This window comes from Trachemys scripta, chromosome 5 (assembly GCF_013100865.1).
Source record: "Trachemys scripta elegans isolate TJP31775 chromosome 5, CAS_Tse_1.0, whole genome shotgun sequence".
Lineage (NCBI taxonomy): Eukaryota > Metazoa > Chordata > Testudines > Emydidae > Trachemys > Trachemys scripta.
Genome location: NC_048302.1, coordinates 94462120 through 94483349, shown reverse-complemented (window position 1 = coordinate 94483349; position 21230 = coordinate 94462120). Strand labels below are relative to the sequence as shown.

At 38.6% G+C, this 21230-nt stretch overlaps 1 protein-coding gene across 3 annotated transcripts in view; it reads right to left on the bottom strand.

Annotated features, from left to right (window-relative positions):
* ATP8A1 (ATPase phospholipid transporting 8A1) overlaps positions 1-21230 on the bottom strand; it is a 210943-nt gene that overhangs the window by 16445 nt on the left and 173268 nt on the right. For all 3 annotated transcript variants that reach the window (XM_034770949.1, XM_034770950.1, XM_034770948.1), the window contains 4 exons: positions 21048-21158; positions 4348-4422; positions 4096-4218; positions 961-1039 (listed from right to left, as the gene is read on the bottom strand). In XM_034770949.1, coding sequence (XP_034626840.1) covers positions 961-1039; positions 4096-4218; positions 4348-4422; positions 21048-21158 — 388 coding nt within the window. The remainder of the gene's footprint in view (positions 1-960; positions 1040-4095; positions 4219-4347; positions 4423-21047; positions 21159-21230) is intronic.

Sequence of the window (21230 nt, the reverse complement as noted above, 5' to 3'; positions counted from 1 at the left end):
GACCTGGGAACTATAGACCAGTCAGCCTGACCTTGATATCTGGGAAGCTACTAGAACAATGTATAAAACATTTGATTTGCAAATACCTGGAGGATGCACAGGCAATAACTATCAGTGAACATGGATTTACTAAGAACAAATCATGCCAATCCAGCTTGATTTCCTTCTTTGATAGGGCAACTGGTTTGGTGGATAGGGGAAATGTGTTGGACATAATATATCTGGACTTGGCTTTTAACAGAATGTCATGTGGGACTGTGTCAAGTAAACTGGAGAAATTCAGGCTCAGCGGAACTACCATTAAGTGGATACATATTGATTAAACAACTGCAAACAATGAGTTAACTATTAATGGAATGATGTCAGATTGAAAGGAGCTCTGGAGAGGGGTTCTACAAGGATCTGTTTGGGGTCTGGTGTTAACATCTTTACTAACAATCTGGATATAGGTATACAGAGCATACTGATCAAGTCTGCAGATGACACAACGCTAGAGGGGTTGCCAATACTTTGAAAGGCAAAGGATAAGGACAGATTCCATCAACTCAGCCAAAACAGGATGCAGGATGGGTTAAGAGGGGCAACCCAAACAAATTTAATGNTTAAGGACTGAAAGGGCAGTCAAACTGATAATACAAATACATGATACTAATATCACATAAACTGTAGCAAATCAAGTAAGTATCAAATCATATGCATGTACAAAAAATGTGAACTGAATTTATTTTAAAACCAATACTGGTGCATAGAATGTACTAAATTATGAAAAGGCAGTCTTTCTTTCCCACAATTTGAATAGAAATCTTTAGATTGCATATGTTGGTTTAGTTCTAGAAATAGTACATAAAAATGGAATAGTGTAATGTTGTTGGTATTTATTAGTGTAATCTTGGAAATTATTATTTTTCAAGTAAGGTAATACAGTACTTTTCAGAGTTTTTATTTGTTTTACATACTTACCATAGTGGAAGGCTTTTAGTGGAAACCAAAACAGAATAACTGAGTGGAATAGGCCATTTAAACAATGAACCCAGAAAACCTAAGGGAAAACAAAAATCCATGAGAACCATTTGTGATAAACTAGCTCTGTGAACCATGACCTTCTTTTTATCTTTAAGTTGGATTCACAAAAGGTGTTTTTGTCAAGCCACCACTGTGAACTGATATAACTGACAGGCATCTGCCTCTTAGCCTTTCATGGGTCATATATTTGTTTTTATGTTTCAAAAAAGATGCTTACTGTCACTTTTAAATTTCACAATTATCAGTAAAATTTTAAAATATATACAAAACAGTATTTTGATTATGATGAAAAATATGCAACAAAACAGACAACTACAAACATTATTGCATTTCTTAGATGATGCACTAAAAATTACTTTAGCATTTGGGTTTCATTTTACCTTTCTCACATCATACACAATTTGGATAAAAGGACAGTTAAACCCAAATTTCTTTACAAACTAGTCTACGTATTTCAGATATAAAATAAAATACAAATTGAAATTAAAAAGCATCCTTCTTGGATTTCTTCTTACTGTATAATTCATAATAAACTTTCCAGAATGCTTTCTTATTGACAAGAGACAAGTTATTAAACTTGAAAACTGTTACATTTGTGCTAAATGACTCTAATTTTACTACCAAATTTATTATCATTTGTGAAAGACAAATACTGTTCATAGGAACTGTGCTGTATTAAGTATAAGCATAAATGCAATATTGGTGCTTTCTATAGCATATTGTAGATAGGTATGAAAGACTTGACTAAGCTATCAAGAAAAATTGATTTTGAACTCTTGTATCCTTCAGGACAATAATCACGTTTTATCATTAGAAATGCTTTTTACAAACATAATATTTATTGTACAAAACTGACATGTATTAATAGTTTTAAGTTGTTCAAACAATAGAAATTAAGTTGCCTGCCTCACAAAATTTTCCACTACATCTCAAAGTCCTTTGTTATCTTACCCAGCTACATTGGGGTGTATGATCCAATTTATGCTCCAATACTTTGCACATTTGAACTTGTGTTACTCATTAACCTTTGTCTCTCCTTCTTGCCATGTCATTACCACTATTTTTTATTTGACAGAAAGCACAGGTGGGTGCAAGAAAAATTAGTTCTACTTTTCCATTTTCCTGACCAATACTTATTGTCACAGGCTAATCCTTTAACCTCTGTCATGACCTCAGAACCCCTGACCCTTTTTACCATAATAAACCTATGCATCATCATTCAGTGCAACAATGATTCCAATTCTTCCACACTCAAAACCCATACCAACTGTTCTGCTTATAGTTAAGTATTTTGTAGACATTTACTCATTAACATTGCAAAGACTTGCAAGGGATATAGTCACACAATTTCCATGAGAGCTGTGTGTTTAAGTCCTGGACAAACCTGAACACTGACGGATTACATAAGAAATAAAGTTACAAATTTTCATTTTTTTTTCTGTGAAACACATCACATATGGACATAACTGACCTAATTTAATTGTCTTTCTGTATTAATTAACTGAAAATTCAGGAGGCATTATTTAGCATGTCATGTGATTTTTACCAGGATTCTTTTTGGTTTTGGCCAACTTAGTTATAAGTCTCAAATAATATGAACTACTGGGAAATGATTTACTAATACCAAAAATATGCACCGACCATTACAGTATGTGAAAAGAGAGTAATAATATCAATGAATATAATTCCCATATACATACATGAATGTTTCAGAATTCTATTAGTACTAGTCTCACTAGTATCATATTAAGGTGATAACACAACCATACCAATGGATCATGTGACCAAAACGCAATTCTTATATGTATTTTTGAAAGAGTTACAATGACACAGTGGACTGCCTACAAATATTTCCTATCAACCACTTTCAGATTTGGTCGGAGGGGGAAAAAAGGAAGAGTAAGAGGAGAAAATTCTCACATACTTGTCTGTCCTAACAAAGACTGCTTAGAACTTAATGTTACATTATATATAGTGTATATATATATATATATAGTATAAATCCATTGACTTAAACAGAGCTATACCAATTTACATCAGCTGGGGATCTGACCATGTTACATTATATCATACAGTATATATTACCAAATATATGGAGACATTGCTAATCATAAATTGAGAATTTAGATGTCTCTATCTTTAATAATGGTTACCCCAATGTATACTTAAACTATCTGAGATTTCCTAAACATACATACATATATATATATATATACACACACACACACACACACACATATATATAAAAATCAAATCAGGATAACAACCGAAGGGTGCTGCCCATCAATGTATATGTGTTAAAAAGAGTTTTCAGATTTGTGCTAGTCTATGGCATATGAAATACATCCTTATTATTTACTTACTCTGTAATTAAAAATTTCATTATATTCATAAAATTACAGTTTCAAAGATGTATTTCAGTTTGCCTCTCTTTTATTTGTATTATTTTTCCATTTGTGTAAATCTGCAAGAAACTGTTTTTATTCTAAAACCAAGCCCAACTTTCAGTTTCAATTTTGCCAATTTAAAAAAAATACAATACAGACACAATGTATTTTCCACCAATATTATCCTTAGATCTCTTTGAACCTAACTCCCAACGCACAATTTAAACTCCTTGTTAAAAACAGGTCTAGTATGTTTTTTTCACAGCTCAAAATTAATGAAGAATGGTGTAAGGCTCCTCCGCCTACCAATGTAATGACAGCTCTTATTGTCCTTAGCTCTACTTCTCCACATGGGTCAGTAATCCATTTCCACACAACAGTTCAATTACATAAGATTTGAGGACCAAAAGGACAAATCACTTCTGCCTGAAGGAGACAGCTTTATTACCAGCAGAAAAAAACAAACAGTTTTTTAAAATAATGTTTGCCAGTATATAAAAAACGGGATAAATATGATTTGTGCTTTTCATAGACAATGATTTCCAGCCACTGAAGACTGATGGAAATATTAAAAAAACAACCCTTAATTTTTAACTTTATGAGAATATATGGCACAAGAATAAAATGGATAACCACCCTGCATTACATTTAAGTTTGTTCTAATTTTAATGCAATTGTCTTCTACCTTTGTGTTAAAGTCCAGGGCGTTTTGAGAAGTCTTGTATAATTCTGGATATTTCAGCATATTTTCCTTTCGGCAGGATCTCTCAAATATTCCAAGAGTCAGTGGTGGCATAGCTGTAAATATCTAACATATAAATAAAAAAATGCATCTCAGAGCTTGAGAACTAAAAACTTCATAAAGAATCAAGAGAGACTTTAATATAAATTGTTAAACAAAATAGGAATGAAATGCATTAAAAACCCAAAACCTTACCACATTGTAAAGACCTATACACCATCTTTCAAAAAGAATTTGTCCAGAAAAGCCGTTAACAAAAGCAAACCAGATCTGAAAAGAAAGAGAGATATGTGACTTAGATGTTCTACAATGAGTTTTAAAATACATTTTAGCTCTGCTTTATTAAAGGGATGTTTTTAGGACATTCGCTAAATAGGTCTGAATATTTTAACATTTTTTAACCCTGAAAATTACTGATAAATCTCAATAGATATTTTGTTCACAGCAGTATGACGGGTAATGACTAGTCACATATGTTAGCAATTGTTTCTTTGACTAAATTTGAACCTGTTTCTAAAAGAAAGCCAGATTCAGAAACACTGATGTGCCTCACATAGTATGAGACTGTGTTTATATCTACAGCTAAAATGTAACTTTCTTATGAATAATAGTAAAGAACATAACACATTGAAATATTTTATTCAAATACTTTTGCCCTATAATTTTGTATTCAAGCCCTGATTTTGCACTACAAATGGCATGGGTAGACCCCCACATGGCACTCATTGCACAACCAGACTTTACAGCAGAAAAATCAAGAATTGAACCTTACTTGAAAGTACTTTAGAGTACTGGAGAGGAGTACTTTAGAAAACTGTTCTCACCTTAGTATTATCCCTTACTGCACATGGATTCACATGAAGTTAGATTCTTTAGGATATAATTCTGCCATTTTAGCTCGTACTTTACTCAGTACAGGAGTACTCACTGAATAAGGTACTGGCCAACATAAATAAGGAAATGAAGAATCAGGTGCCCTTGGAATTTGGGGCTTTTTATTCATTATATCACATACAATTTAAAATATAAATTAACAGTAAAAATTAAATGTCATTTCAATAATATTTTTATTTACAATTTAAGGCTCTCTATTTTATGAAAAGGTCAGAAAAATAACCTAATAAATGTTTGGCAACCTATAATATTAACATTTCTACTATTTTAAATATAAAACATTATATTGTATTTAATGAGAAAACAAAACAAAAGCCAACTTTCTGAATCAGTACAGATAGCGAATCAGCAGTAAGATTAATAAAAACGCTTGACATGTTGGTCAAGTGAATTTTAGAAGCAGTGTTGCATAGACTTTGCCACAGTTCACGTTTCATTTAACCTCATTATGGAAGCATGAATTGCTACAAAATTTACCATTTATCAATATGTACCCAGGCTGGCCTCCAGATGACCAGTTCCTGTGAATAAACTGGTCTTCTTTTATCATGAAAGGAGGGAATGCTTGAAAACATAAAAACAAATATCTGATTCATGAGATGGAAAAGAAAACAAAGTAGCAACTATTGGCATACAAAAATTAAATGTAATTCATCTCAAAATTGTGAACCATTCAGCAAAGAAATTCAGATTAAAACTATCTTTACTTGTTTTACTTTTACTTCTTTTTACTTTACTTGTTGTGGCCAGATATTGAAACAATATGGGACACAAAAATCATACAATAGGATAAATTATGGAGTTTTAATACTGAAATTCCTTGCTTTTGTTAATTATATTAATTAATGTCCTTAAACTCAGTTTGCTATTTATATGGTTAATGTTTTAACCTATTGCTTGAAAACAAGCAAACAAACCAACCCATATCCTGAACAATAGTGTATATTTGACAAGCCAGATTTTAATAATGTCTGTTATGTAGCATATTTTGACTTTTGATTTTTCAAGTATGGACTATGTGAATATATTTTTGTGAATTTATAAAACACATATAATCAAGTAGTTTTTCAGTAATGAAGGCTTCAAAGCCACTGCAGTTTACTGCATTAATACGTAAGGCTCTCTTTCTGTTGTCTGGCTATGTTGGAACTGTGTGGAAGTACTCAGCAGATAAAAGTGTACAGTGCAGATAATCATAGAATCATAGAATATCAGGGTTGGAAGGGACCTCAGGAGGTCATCTAGTCCAACCCCCTGCTCAAAGCAGGACCAATCCCCAACTAAATCATCTCAGCCAGGGCTTTGTCAAGCCAGACCGTAAAAACTTCTAAGGAAGGAGATTCCACCACCTCTCTAGCTAACCCATTCCAGTGCTTCACCACCCTCCTAGTGAAAAAGTTTTTCCTAATAGCCAACCTAAACCTCCCCCACTGCAACTTGAGACCATTACTCCATGTTCTGTCATCTGATACCACTGAGAACAGTTTAGATCAGCGGTCAGCAACCTCTGGCACGCGGTTCGCCAGGGTAAGCACCAGTTTGCTTACCTGCTTACCTGCCTTTATCAATCCACTTATCTGATCACTGTATCCCTACCCTATGGAGTACCTCACTGGACAGCCGCCTTACATCAACATAATGAGTTGTGACATCATAGCCTAACTCCTGGTCCATGTTCGCCCCCAACTAAGCTCCCCCCTTCCAAACCTGCTGTGGGGAAGGTGAAAAAAACCCTAATTCGCCTAGGCCTATCTGGCAAGAAAAAAATTCTTTCCCAGCTCCCCGAGAAAGGAGCAACTAGCGCAGTGCCCATAGCAGATCCTGACCAAACTTGGTATTTTGCCACTTCCACATGTGAAAGGGTGGGTGCGGCTCCGCCTGGTCCATGTAAAAGAGGGCTTCTCCTGTCCCAAATGTATGCTTCTGGTCATCTGGGGGGATGCTCAGCATCCCCACGCTGACCTGCTCTGCAGCTGTTGCAAAATCACTCCATGTCTCTCTACCCCTTAAAGAAGTACACACCTTCATAGAATCATAGACTTTAAGGTCAGAAGGGATCATTATGATTGTCTAGTCTGACCTCCTGCACAACGCAGGCCACAGAATCTCACCCACCCACTCCCGCAACAAACCCCTAACCTATTTCTGAGCCTCTGAAGTCCTCAAATCACGGTTTAAAGACTTCAAGGTGCAGAGAATCTTCCAGCAAGTGACCCGTGCCCCATGCTGCAGAGGAAGGCAAAAAAACCCCAGGGCCTCTGCCAATCTGTCCTGGAGGAAAATTCCTTCCCGACCCCAAATATGGCGATCAGCTAAACCCTGAGCATGTGGGCAAGACTCAACAGCCAGACACCAAGGAAAGAATTCTCTGTAGTAACGCAGATCCCACCCCATCTAACATCCCATCAGAGGCCATTGGGCATGTTTACCGCTAATAGTCAAGGTCAATTAATTGCCAAAATTAGGCTATTCCATCATACCATCCTTTCCATCAACGTATCAAGCTTAGTCTTGAAGCTAGATATGTCTTCTGCCCCTCCTGCTTCCCTTGGAAGGCTGTTCCAGAACTTCACTCCTCTGATGGTCAGAAACCTTCATCTAATTTCAAATCTAAACTACCTGACGGTTAGTTTATATCCACTTGTGCTTGTGTCCACATTGGTACTGAGCTTAAATAATTCCTCTCCCTCCCTGGTATTTATGCCTCTGATATATTTATAGAGAGCAATCATATCTCCCCTCAGCCTTCTTTTGGTTAGGCTAAACAAGCCGAGCTCTTTGAGTCTCCTTTCATAAGGCAGGTTTTCCATTTGCCAGATCATCCTAGTAGCCCTTCTCTGTACCTGTTCTAGTTTGAATTCATCCTTTGTAAATATGGGAGACCAGAACTGCATACAGTATTCCAGATGAGGTCTCACCAGTGCCTTGTTTAAGGGTACTAACACCTCCTTATCTCTACTAGAAATACCTCACCTGATGCACCCCAAGACTGCATTAGCTTTTTTCACGGCCATATCACATTGGTGGGTCATAGTCATCCTGTGATCAACCAATACTCCGAGGTCCTTCTCCTCCTCTATTACTTCCAACTGATGAGTCCCCAGCTTATAACAAAAATGTTTGTTATTAATCCCTAAACCTTGCACTTTTCACTATTAAATTTCATTCTATTACTATTACTCTGGTTTACAAGGTCATCCAGATCTTCCTGTATGATATCCCGATCCTTCTCTGTATTGGCAATACCTCTCAGCTTTGTGTCATCTTTAAACTTTATTAGCACACTCCCACTTTTTGTGCCAAGGTCAGTAATAAAAAGATTAAATAAGATTGGTCCCAAAACTGATCCCTGAGGAATTCCACTAGTAACCTCCCTCCAGCCTGACAGTTCACCTTTCAGTATGACCCCTTGTAGTCTCCCCTTTAACCAGCTCCTTATCCATCTTTCAATTTTCATATTGATCCCCATCTTTTTCAATTTAACTGATAATTCCCCCTGTGGAACTGTATCAAATGCCTTACTGAAATCGAGGTAAACTAGATGCATTGCGTTTCCTTTGTCTAAAAAAAAAAATGTTACCTTCTGAAAGAAGGAGATGAGGTTGGTTTGGCATGATCTACCTTTTGTAAAACCGTGTTGTATTTTGTCCCAATTACCATTGACCACAATGTCCTTAACTACTTTCTCCTTCAAATTTTTTTCCAAGACCCTGCATACTACAGATGTCAAACTAACAGGCCTGTAGTTACCTGGATCACTTTTTCCCCCTTTCTTAAAAATAGGAACTATATTAGCAATTCTCCAGTCATACGGTACAACCCCTGAGTTTACATATTCATTAAAAATCCTTGTTAATGGGCTTGCAATTTCATGTGCCAGTTCCTTTAATATTCTTGGATGAAGATTATCTGGGGCCCCCGATTTAGTCCCATTAAGCTGTTCGAGTTTGGCTTTTACCTCGGATGTGGTAATATCTACCTCCATATCCTCATTAGCCTCATTAAAGACTGAGGCAAAGTATTTGATTAGATATTGGGCCATGCCTAGATTATCCTTAACCTCCACTCCATCCTCAGTGTTTAGCAGTCCCACTTCTTCTTTCTTTGTTTTCTTATTCTTATGGCTATAGAACCTTTTACTATTGGTTTTAATTCCCTTTGCAAGGTCCAACTCTACATGGCTTTTGGCCTTTCTCACTTTATCCCTACATGTTCTGACCTCAATCATAGAATATCAGGGTTGGAAGGGACCTTAGGAGATCATCTAGTCCAACCTCCTGCTCAAAGCAGGGCCAATCCCCAGACAGATTTTTATCCCAGTTCCCTAAATGGGCCCCTCAGGGATTGAACTCACAACCCTGGATTTAGCAGGCCAATGCTCAAACCACTGAGCTATCCCTCCCCGCCCCGATACCAATAAGGTAGCTTTCCTTGCTGATCCCTCCCATCTTCCACTCCTTGTAGACTTTCTGCTTTTTCTTAATCACCTGAGATGCTTGCTCATCCAGCTTGGTCTACAACTCCTGCCTATGAATTTTTCCCCCTGTCTTGGGATGCAGGCTTCTGATAGTTTCTGAAACTTTGACTTGAAGTAATTCCAGACCTCCTATGTCCTTAGATCCACAAGTTCTTCAGTCCAATCCACTTCCCTAACTAATTTCCTTAATTTTTTTAAAGTTAGCCCTTTTAAAATAAAAAACCCTAGTCACAGATCTATTTTTGTTTATCCTTCCATTTAATTTGAACTGAATTAGCTCATGATCGCTCGAACCAAGGTTGTTCCCTACAACTATTTCTTCTGTGAGGTCTTCACTACTCCCCAAAACCAAATCTAAAATGGCATCCCCTCTTGCTGATTCAGCAACTGCTTGGTGAAGGAATCCATCAGCTATTGCATCCAGGAAAATCTGAGCCCTATTATTATTATTACTAGCACTTGTCCTCCAGTGTATATCTGGGAAGTTAAAGTCTCCCACGATCACACAATTCCCATTAGTATTTACTTCATTAAAAACATTAAAGAGGTCTCTATCCATATCCAAATCAGATCCGGGTGGTCTATAACACACCCAAAGCACTATCCCAGGGGAGGCTCTAGTAGCTTTCTTCCCCAATGTGATTTTTGCCTAGACAGACTCTGTCTTATCCATTCCATCACTTCTTATTTCTTTACAGTCTACCTCATCATTGATATACAATGCTACTCCACCACCTTTACCTTTATTTCTGTCTTTTCTAAACAGCACATACCCTTCAATACCTGTACTCCAGTCATGACTACTATTCCACCATGTTTCTGTTATCCCTATAATATCTGGTTTAACTTCCTGCACCAGTAACTCTAGTTCCTCCATTTTGTTACCTAGGCTCCTTGCATTGGTGTACAAACATCTTAATTTTTGCTGTTTGGTTTCGCTCACATTCTTTACCCGATTAGGCACAGACATTCTACCACCAGTATCACCTATTAGACTGGTATCTACACTACCCTTCCTCCTTATGTCCATTCTCCTACCCACGTCTGTATCCTTTCTTACTTTGTTTTCTTCCCTCTCAATGTTAACATCCGGCGTGGAGATTACCTGGACATCTCCCAACCATCTCCTACAAATTTCTAGTTTAAAGCTCTCTTAATCAGTTGTGCCAGCCTCCATCCTAGAAGTCTATTTCCCTCCCTACTCAGGTGAAGTCCATCCCGAGAGAACAGTCCTCTGTCCATAAATGCCTCCCAGTGGCCATACATCCCAAAGCCCTCCTTTTAGCACCACTGCCTGAGCCATCTGTTGATCATCATAATCTTGTCACACCTTTGTTGCCCTTCTCTAGGAACAGGCAGAATCCCACTGAAGATCACCTGAGCCTTGATTTCCTTGAGCGTCTTCCCCAGCCTGGCATTGTCTCCCTTGATACGTTCCAGTGAGAATCTAGCCATATCATTTGTTCCCACATGAAGGACAATCAGTGGATTCTTTCCCACTCCCGTTAGAATCCTCTTCAGCCTCAGATCCACATCCTGTATCTTAGCACCTGGCAGACAGCACACCCTTCTGTTCTCCGGATCAGCTCTGGTTACAGGCCTGTCTATTCTTCTCAGTAAGGAGTCCCCAATCATGTAGACCTGCCTTTTCCTAGTGATGGTGCGATTCTCCGGTCTATCCCCTGTTCCCTCTGGCTGCAAGTCCTCTTGATTCCTATTCTCCCTTGTAATCCTCTGCAACCCATCCTGTATTCTCCTGGGGCTCATATTTGGTGTTGTTATCTCCATTGACTCTTTCCCTCTTCCTACAGAACTAGCTGCTCTTCTCTTCTTCCTTGCCCGACCACCTGCTGTGCCCCTTCTTCATTTTCCAACTCCGCAAACCTGTTCCTGAGCTCTATTTCTCCTTCACTAGCCTGTCTTTTCCTCTGCCTGGTTCTCTTAGTCACAAAGCCCGCAGCTTAATGTGCTATGCAGTCATTGTTGCAGTTTAATATAAATATATACACAAAACCTATATTAAAAGGAATGGTATTTGGATTGCAAAACCAAGCATTTGAAAGCCAGGAAATGCCAGAATGTCAGAGACTGACAGCGAGGGAGAGCCAGACACCCCCTGGTGGGTGGAACCCGGAAGGCTTAGGCTGCTGCACCGGAAGCGTGGGACAGAAACTGGAAGTATAAGAGGCAGGCCCTGCAGCTCAGTTGAGCAGGAGCCACTGAGGGAGGCAGACGTTTCCAGCCCGCTGCTGGAGCTGGAACCTGCAGAAGACTTCAGCTGTTCTGAGGAGATTGCCCAGGTACCAGGACTTTCTGACACACCCGACGCAGAGAAGCTGCTGGGATTGGCACTCACAGTGTACCCCTAGGAGATGGAGGACAACCCTTGAATGCAGGTACACCCGAGGGGAAAGTATAGGAAGCAGCCCAGGGGAACCAGACTACCGTCTGGCTGTGGTGCCATTGGAGACACGGTCAGTGTGTTGCGGGTGGAATGCTCACTGACCCAGTGGCAGACCACTCTGCCGCTGTTAGGGCCCTGGACTGGGACACGATGGAGTTGGGCAGGCCCACTCTCCACCTGCCACCCCATCCCTGGCCCACTCCCCCTCCTTAGGCCAGGAGACCCGCGCTCCTCAGATACCCCTTGCCTGAGCCCCATAGACTGTGTTTGGTGTTCACCCCTTGCCTGAGCCCATAGACTGCTCGCTGGGTGCTCAACCCCGCCGAAGACTGTTTGCTGGGCCTCTGCCCTGGCTAAGGGCCTGGGCCCTCCTGAACCACTTGCAGCTACCCTGTCTACGGGTTAAAGCCTTTGACTGTGTGGTGCCACATCCTAGCTGAGGGCCTGGGCCCCTGAACTATTTGTGGCTCTACCCTGCCTACGGGTTGGGGCTGGAAACCACTAATTTCCCCATTTAATTAGCCTGTTTCAGGAGCATGTGCAGCAAGGGAGCGTGGCCTCCATCAGAGACGACAGCGAGGGAGAATCACACCCACCTAAACTCTTACAGTTAGAATTAAAGCTGCCTTTGCAAATTTAATTTGCTCCTCTTACACGTAGGCAGTTAAGGAAAACATCTGTATTCATGAAAAAACTTAAGTATGTGCTTAACTCCCATCAAAGTCGACAAATAGGGATAGACTTCAGCTTTCCTTAATCAGAGCCTTAGATAGTTTTGGTCAGAATCACAGAGGAAGTCTGTGGCTGAGCCAGGAATAGAATTGAGTTCTCCTGGTCCTATTCCAGTGCCTTAAACAAAACAGAATATCATTTTCCTTCCTACAACCCTCTGTGCCATAAGACTGTCCATCCTGTGTACTGAATAAGGCAGGGTTCTGAAGAACAAATAGTATGTGATCACGTAAAACTGTATCATAATGCATATGCCACATGTGTTTTATTTTAGATTTTTAAACAAAGCCAAGAAAACTACCACAACTGTACACGTGCCCAAAACCTTAACTCTGCCCTCTTTACCTTTCTGCATAAATCCTTTTACCAGATTATTATTCTTTTTATTAGCTGCAGATGTTTGGTTTAGTTATGTTGAGAGGAACTAATTTTGTCAAGGGATATGTATAGAAAAGCAGTTAAATAGAGTGAATGAAGGCTCACATCTCTAGAGGGGCAGAATTAAGAATGTTATGCCTGGTCTGTGGTGTATGGTACCTGTGGTAATTGTAAGAGGGGTAACTCATGAGGGGAAGAATAGAGAGTATATACTGTAAGGTGGTTTACCTTTTCATGTCCTTGCCTTTGTGGATTTATGTCCTGGCATGTTCTCTGTGCAGCAACTGTAGCTGCTTCCAAATTAGTTTTTTTTTATGCATTAATTTCCTAGGGTTATTTTAAGCTTAACGGGAATGGGGACTTGGGTGAAGTGGAGATAGAAGCACCACCACTAATGAAGAATATTTTATCAATTGGCAGCAGTACGTGAACCTTTGTGTGCCAGAGGCTACAAGTGAACCCTTATCTGTTGTAAGATAAAACCTGACAGAAAAGTGTAACTCCTGAGGAAGAAGATATTATCTACGTTCAGCTGCTTCCCTCCATTAATTAGGCTTATATGCACCTAGCCCCAATCAATAAGCAGGTTTGTGTGCATAGCACAAACTTTCAGTTATAGCTTCACTACCAACTAAAAATGACCCTAAACCCATTTTTTTAAACTGTGCCTGTTGCACCAGATCCACTCAGGATCTTCTTCTCTACCAAAGCACTGTTTTTTAAGAGATATCAGTCAACAATGAAAAGTAGAACTGCCCAGGGAAAACTTTAGCCAGAGTCTTATTTCAAAGATTTACTATTAAAAAATTATGAAAAGATACTGAACAAACACTATTCAGAGAATTCAAATGGCATAAAACTTAAGGCTGTGGGAAATTTCACATCAACTGCCTCCTTACCTTTACAGAAAAAGCACAAAATTTTATGCCCGCATTTTAAATAAATTTTAGAATACAATTCCAACTCGGAAGTTATTTCCAGGTCCCTCTATAATGTAGGTGCTTTTATTCCTTAAACATGCTAAATCCATTTTAACTTTCAAATTAATATTGTTGTTTTCTTGTAAATTAAGCATTTTTAAGGTCATTTAAAACCCATAGAACCCTAATATTTATTTAGGTTTACAATAGAAGTATTAAGAGATTTTTTTAAATGACATGATCATCTTGTTTAGGCCTAGAATTTACCATTTTTCAAGGCAGGTAAATACCATATGTCCTTGAAGGAAAATCTTGAAGAAAATAAGAAATTGGGCCAGATCATGGTCAAACCTCCAAGTGCAGTACAGATTATTCCTGGGGGAATTCTGTGCCAAAAAATTAAATTGTGCATCAAAACATTAAAAATTCTGCACACAATATTTTAAAATTCTGCATATTTTTTGTCAAAATAATGCAATATAATCCAGCTAGTTTCAATTATTTTGGTAATTTATTTAAACTACAATACAATGGATGGCGAATGGGAGTGGGGAGCATTGGAGGAAATCATCAACCCCCCTTTGTCTAATAGTAATATAGCTAGTATTGACCCTTTACTTCTAATTATTAGTCAACAAATATATGCAGCCATGTGCTAAGTGTTACATCATAGGCAACTGAAGAGCAAGTGAGGGCTGGGGACTCAAACTCACAATTTAGATTGGCTACTGATCATCTTCAAAAAGGCCAGTAGCGAACAGTTCATGGAGAATATTTTGATAGGAATTTTTTTCATTCCAAAAATTTAGATCAGTTCTAATCACTAAAGCACCAAAAGCATTTATTAGGCCATACTGTCCTTTACAATTAGGCTCCTTTACACCACTCTAACAATGTAAAGGAGCCTTACAATTTTTACACTGATTTTATACTCCTGGGGGAATTCACTAAGCACAATGGGAAAAATTCACCAAGCAGGCAGGCTGCTACGTTCTCCTCTGTTAGAGGAAACAAAGCCTGCCCTACGCCTACCTCTTCAGAAATACCCAAAAGCCATGCCCCTCAATGCCGAGCGTACTGCAATAGCGAGCGAGATGGACAGAGTGTCTCTCTCTCTCACACACGACTGCCCAGCTCCCCTCCCCGGTGGTGATTTACGTCTCTACCAGATGCTCTGGGTGCCCAAACCGACCTGTCTGCACTGCCAGGGAGTGTGCGTATGACCGCTCTTGTGGCTTCCCTTTGCTTTCATCAGAAGTCATTTTTCTGCAGGTAAACAAAGAAATCTGCGGGGGCCATGAATTCTGCGCATGTGGAGTGATGCAGAATTCCCCCAGGAGTAAAATACATCAGAGGTTCTGTGGCCCCACAAGGTTCCAAAGCGCTGTTTTCATCAATGGATATAGATTGGGAAGGGAACCTTTTGAGGTGACTACCCAATCCTGCCTTCCCCTCCAGGTAGGGAGAGAAATCACAAATTCCATGATATATGGTGTTTGAGGAGACAGAATGTCTCTAAAGTCTGGATAGAAGGGGTAGAATCCTTTCCATCTGTAAGACAGGTGAGGAGACTAATTTGGACTCACAGTTTAGAGTGAATTCCCCAACAGCTCAAAAAAAGAGCTGCTTGCCAGAGAAAGGATAGGGCGATCAGTATTAAAATCGCCTTCATGTCAGATTGGGAAAAAAGGGCACACACACTGCTTGTGATCCCCACTACCAGCACTAAAACTCTATAGAGCCAAATTCATGTACTTACACGCATACACATATTCTACAGGGCTTACTGCAGCTTTAGAAGGGGTAGAGGGCATAAAGACCCATGGAGAACTGTTATGGGGATCGGGAACTCATTTTCATGGGAAGGCATGTTTTACTCTGATTAATGTGGGCAATGGAAGGGAGATTGTTCTTCAGGATATTGGTGTCTAAGAAATGTGGTCTAGAAAGAAGATTTAGACTGTCTGGATGTGTGAGGCAACGGAATCAGGAGACAAAGGTAAGCTCCAGGTATTGGCCTGAGTGAAAGGAAGGATGGTATGTTTAACTGATTTAGACCAGGGGAAAGTGGAAAGGGATTTGGGAGGAAAATAATGAGTTCAGTTATCATGATGTTCAGTATAAGTTTATGGACATATGCAGGAGAAAATGTCAGAGAGATGGGCTAGGACAGTGGACTGGATGGAAGACAAGTCAGAAGTGGAGAGGTAGATTTGTGAATTATTGGTAGTTTGTGAAAGATCGTAGTTAAAAGCTGTGTGAATAGTTGAAGTGCAGAAAAAGAACAGGTTGGGTTCTAGGACATAGCATTGTGACTACATAATGAATCTTATAATGTATGTAATATAATGAAGCCCTTATAGAAAACCGTTTCAACTGCAACCCATTGGTGTAAGTAGGAAATTAAGATCGGGCTTCCAAACAAAATTTAATTTCCTATCTTTCTTCAATTTAAGCCAGAACCTTAGAATCTTTAACCCATTTTTTAGTTGGAACTTCTTTTGTCTCAGTTTAAAAGAAAAAGTTTCCATATACATCTTTTATAAAGTCATTATTTTAAAGCCGTTTATAAACATCAAAACTGGTGCTCCACATTAGCAGCCAACATGCAATGACTTAAAAAACTGGGACAAAATCCTGTACCCAGTAAAGTCAAAGGGAGTTTTGCCATTAACTTAAACTGAAACAGGATTTAGCCCCATGTTTTGAAATATAGAAGCATAAAATTGTGGTATAGCTTAGAAAAAATCTGAGCTGAGTTCTCAATCAGGTGTTAGGCCCCAATTCTGCATTAAGAACTGATAACATGAACACACAATGCTTATGAGAAGTCTGGTACTCTGCACTTGTCTAGGGATCCATGCAAGTGGACTGAATATAGACTCAAAGCCTTAAACTCTTACTCAGCAAACTACGTAAATATATGCCTAACTTTAATCACATTAATAGAACCACTAAAGTTAATGGGGGTACTCACATGCTTAAGGGTAGGCACATGCTGGATTCCTATAAATAAGGGTTTAAGTGCTAATAAACCCTAACTGATGGATGGCGGTGTTGCTTTAAGCTCGGATTCAGTAAGGCACTTATGCATATGCTAAACTTTAAGCACATGAGTAAAACTATTCATGTTCAGCACACACTTAAGTAGTTTGCTAAATCAAGGCCGTTGTGAGTCATTATTTTATATCACTGCACAAATGCCTACTATGAAACTTCATATTTAGATTAAGTTAAAATTACTATTCTATAACAATCTGTATTACTGAATAGTAACAAATACAAAGGCAGATTTTACTAGGTTATCTGTAAAACCCACAGCAACCAATAAAAACTTATTTTAAAGCAACTTTCAGACCTGCCTCTCATAGTATTTTTTAAGTTCCAAGAGGCGCAGCAACAAGAGCTTCACATTTTCCTTATACAGCATTTCACAATATTAAACAACAGCTTACAAGTAGTCATTGAGATCTCTGCTCCCACGCCCAATCAGTACAAAAAACTGAAAAGAGAGATTGAAGCCTAACAGTTGTCCTGGCTAGAGACATTCAGTGATGTATTTTTCTCTCTATTAATTCACAGTATTGACATTAGCCATTAACATCAGCAAAAGGTGTTTTACCTGGCAAAAGTTGGGTATATGGGAATTAATCTAATGATTATCCTGTCTCATGTATAGTTTCATTATGTATTTTTTAAAAATTACATATTATAACTAAAAATAAATATATAGTGTATTTCAAAGTTAGTTTTAAATATTAAATAAAAATACCTGTCATTGTTAAACAAAATATATATAAACCATGCATTTTCAAATTAAGACTTGAGAACTGCACATTTCTAATACAAATCAGCAACTAATTTTCTCCAGAGTAAGAAATATGATAAATAGAGCTCTGCACGGAAACAAAATTTGTATCCGCATCTGATCTGCGATCCGCAAACATGGTCCGCGATATCAAATGGATATCCGCAGATTTGCAGGGCTCTAAATATAAAATTTGGATCTTCATCCATCCACAAATCTGGTCTACAGATATCCGCATCCCCTGATATAAAGTGGCTATCAGCAGATTTGTAGGTCTCTATACATAGAACTAATGTACTTATTAAGTTAAAATTTTCAAATTTTTATGCTTAAAGGTAGGCACCTAAATATATGTTCTGATTTTGATGAGGAGCAACCGCAAGTGCCAAAGAACCCTGAATGCTTCACTTTGCAAGTGTAACATTTTTAGCATATTTTATGTATGGAAAAATGTAGATAAGACTATTTAATTTTTCCATTATAATTTTTCTTTCTGACCTTTTTTCAAAGCTCCTGAATTTTTCACTCTGTTCTTTTTGTTATATTTTCTTCTAAATAGAATACAAATCCAATTAAGTTTAAGGAAATGTTACAAAGTAAAATTATAAGATTAAAAATTCCCAACAGCTGCACTATTTGTGAGAAGCTCCATCAAAAAGATAAAATTTTTGCTTTTTTTAAAAAAGCAGAAATTAAGGCAAATTTTCAAACCTAGAGGGTCAAATGTTAGGCATCTAATTTAAGTGGTCTGATTTTTGCAGGTGATAACCATCTGCAGTTCTTACTAAATAAGGATTTTTATTTAAAAAAAAATGTAATCCCACTCAACACTTTATTAAAATAGTATTAATTTGTATTTTATGTATGTAAGAAAAATAACCCAAACAAACTGGCCATGCTTTGGAATGGACAAACTTTGTTTTTCCTAATTTTGAACCCACACAAACATTGTGAATTTAGAAGTTTGAATCAAATATAAACATCACTGGGTTTCTCTTTCATTTAAGGGAAAAATGTGATGAAAGGTGCAGAAAGAGAAACAATGAAAAACAAAGAAAGGTTGTGGAAAAAGGAGGAGGGGGAGTGTGACGTTGTGCAGACTATATGGTTTTATAAAAACATGGTAATAAGTGAATATAATGTAACTGGGATAGTTTTAGAAAAATATGGTAAAAAGTGAATATAACGTAACTGGGATATGCTTCATGCAAAAGGTCTCTTGTAAGGTATCATTACAAAGCTTATAATCTACTGAGTGTGATCATCCGATTTGTATAAATGCACCACTCTTGTATCTAAAACTAGAAATATAAAATATAACTGAGGGTCTATTGTAATTATGTAAAGTGTGGGCCATTAATGATGGTTTGGAATCTTGATGACTCCCATTGTCTGCAGATGGCTGGGTTTACCTGTGAGTCTTCCAGTATATGTGTGTGCTGGCAAGTGGGCAATGAAGTCTTGCAGTGACATCATGTCACCTGGACTGGAATCCATCTTTAACCTGGTGCTTTTCCGGGGGGGTGGGTGGAAACCCAGAGGGACAAAGGGTTCCCGCCTTATGCAAAAGATATATAAAGGGGTGGAAGAGAACAGAGGGGAGAGGAGCCATCATGAAGAATCCCCTAGCTGTCACCTGAGCTGCACCAGGGGAAAGAATTGTGCCCAGGCCTGGAAGGTGTCCAGTCTGAGAAAAAAACTTACCGAAGCATCTCTGAGGGTGAGATTATCTGTATTCAGTTTGATTAGGCATAGATTTGCGCATTTTATTTTATTTTGCTTGGTGACTTACTTTGTTCTGTCTGTTACTACTTGGAACCACTTAAATCCTACTGTCTGTATTTAATAAAATCACTTTTTATTTAGTAATTTACTCAGAGTATGTATTAATACTTGGGGGAGCAAACAACTGTGCATCTCTCTCTATCAGTGTTATAGAGGGTGAACAATTTATGAGTTTACTCTGCATAAGCTTTATGCAGGGTAAAACGGATTTATTTGGGTTTAGACCCCATTGGGAGTTGGGCATCTAAGTGCTAAAGACAAGCACACGTCTGTGAGCTGTTTTCAGGTAAACTTGCAGCTTTGGGACAAGTGATTCAGACCCTGGGTCTGTGTCTGGAGCCAGACGGGAGTGTCTGGCTCAGCAAGACAGGGTGCTGGAGTCCTGAGCTGGCAGGGAAAACAGAAGCAGGGGTAATCTTTTGCACATTAGGTGGCAGCTCCCAAGAGGGTTTCTGTGATCCAACCCGTCACAGGGAGAGACAGAAATTCTAATTAAAAAATTCTCTCTACAATAATCCATACAAGAATTATGTTAAAAGAATGCTTGGGTTGCAATGCTAAGCACTGTAAAGTCATGAAATGCCAAATTTAAAGTTGCACATGAAAGTGCAAATATCCTTAACAATATGTGTATGTATTATCATTAGAGCTCAGTGGGAAACATTTTTCCCATCTTGCAAAAGTTGTTGAGATTTTTGAAATTCTCCCGTTCTCCATCAGGATGAAAATGAGAGCTTTTGGAATTTTTCATGAAAAACGAGAGAGAGAGAGAGAGAGAGAGAGATAGGATGTGTCTACATTTCAAGCTGGGGGTGTAATTTCCAGCTCGAGTAGACGTACCCACGCTAGATCTGAGCTAGCATGCTAAAAATAGAAATCCTGCATGCACAAGTAGTGGTGGTTGGAAGGGCTAACCACCCCAAGTACATATGTAGCATCTTAGGGTACATCTACACTACAGGGGGGAGTCGATTTAAGATACGCAAATTCAGCTACGTGAATAGCGTAGCTGAATTCGACGTATCGCAGCCGACTTACCGCACTGTGAGGACGGCGGCAAAATCGACTTCTGCGGCTTTCTGTCGACGGCGCTTACTCCCACCTCCGCTGGTGGAGTAAGAGCGCCGATTTGGGGATTGATTGTTGCATCCCGACGGGACGCGATAAATTGATCCCTGAGAGGTCGATTTCTACCCGCTGATTCAGGCGGGTAGTGTAGACCTAGCCTTAGATGGGTATGTACTTGACGTGGCTAATGTCTTCACTACCATAACTACACTCTGTTTTTAGCACACTAGCTTGATCACAGCAAGTGTGGGTATATCTCAAGTTGGAACTTATACCTCCAGTTCGAAGTGTAAATGTACTACTAGAGAGGCAGACCCCAGAAAAGTCAACAGTTTGGTAGATAGGTAGTCTCTTGGGGCACAGACCACTATACCTCAAATACCAAATAAAGAGTTTGAAAAGCTAATATTGGATATACTGTACCATTACCTCAATAATATAAAGGACTATATTCTTGTAGAAACAGTACAAGATGCATTTAGCTATTCTGCTGTAGTTCCAAGCACCATGAACCAACAACAAGTTCGTCAGATATCTGAACTGCAAACAATGAAAAAATATGTTTAAAAACATGTACATTGATCAGTATTACATGATATAAAAGTATTCTGT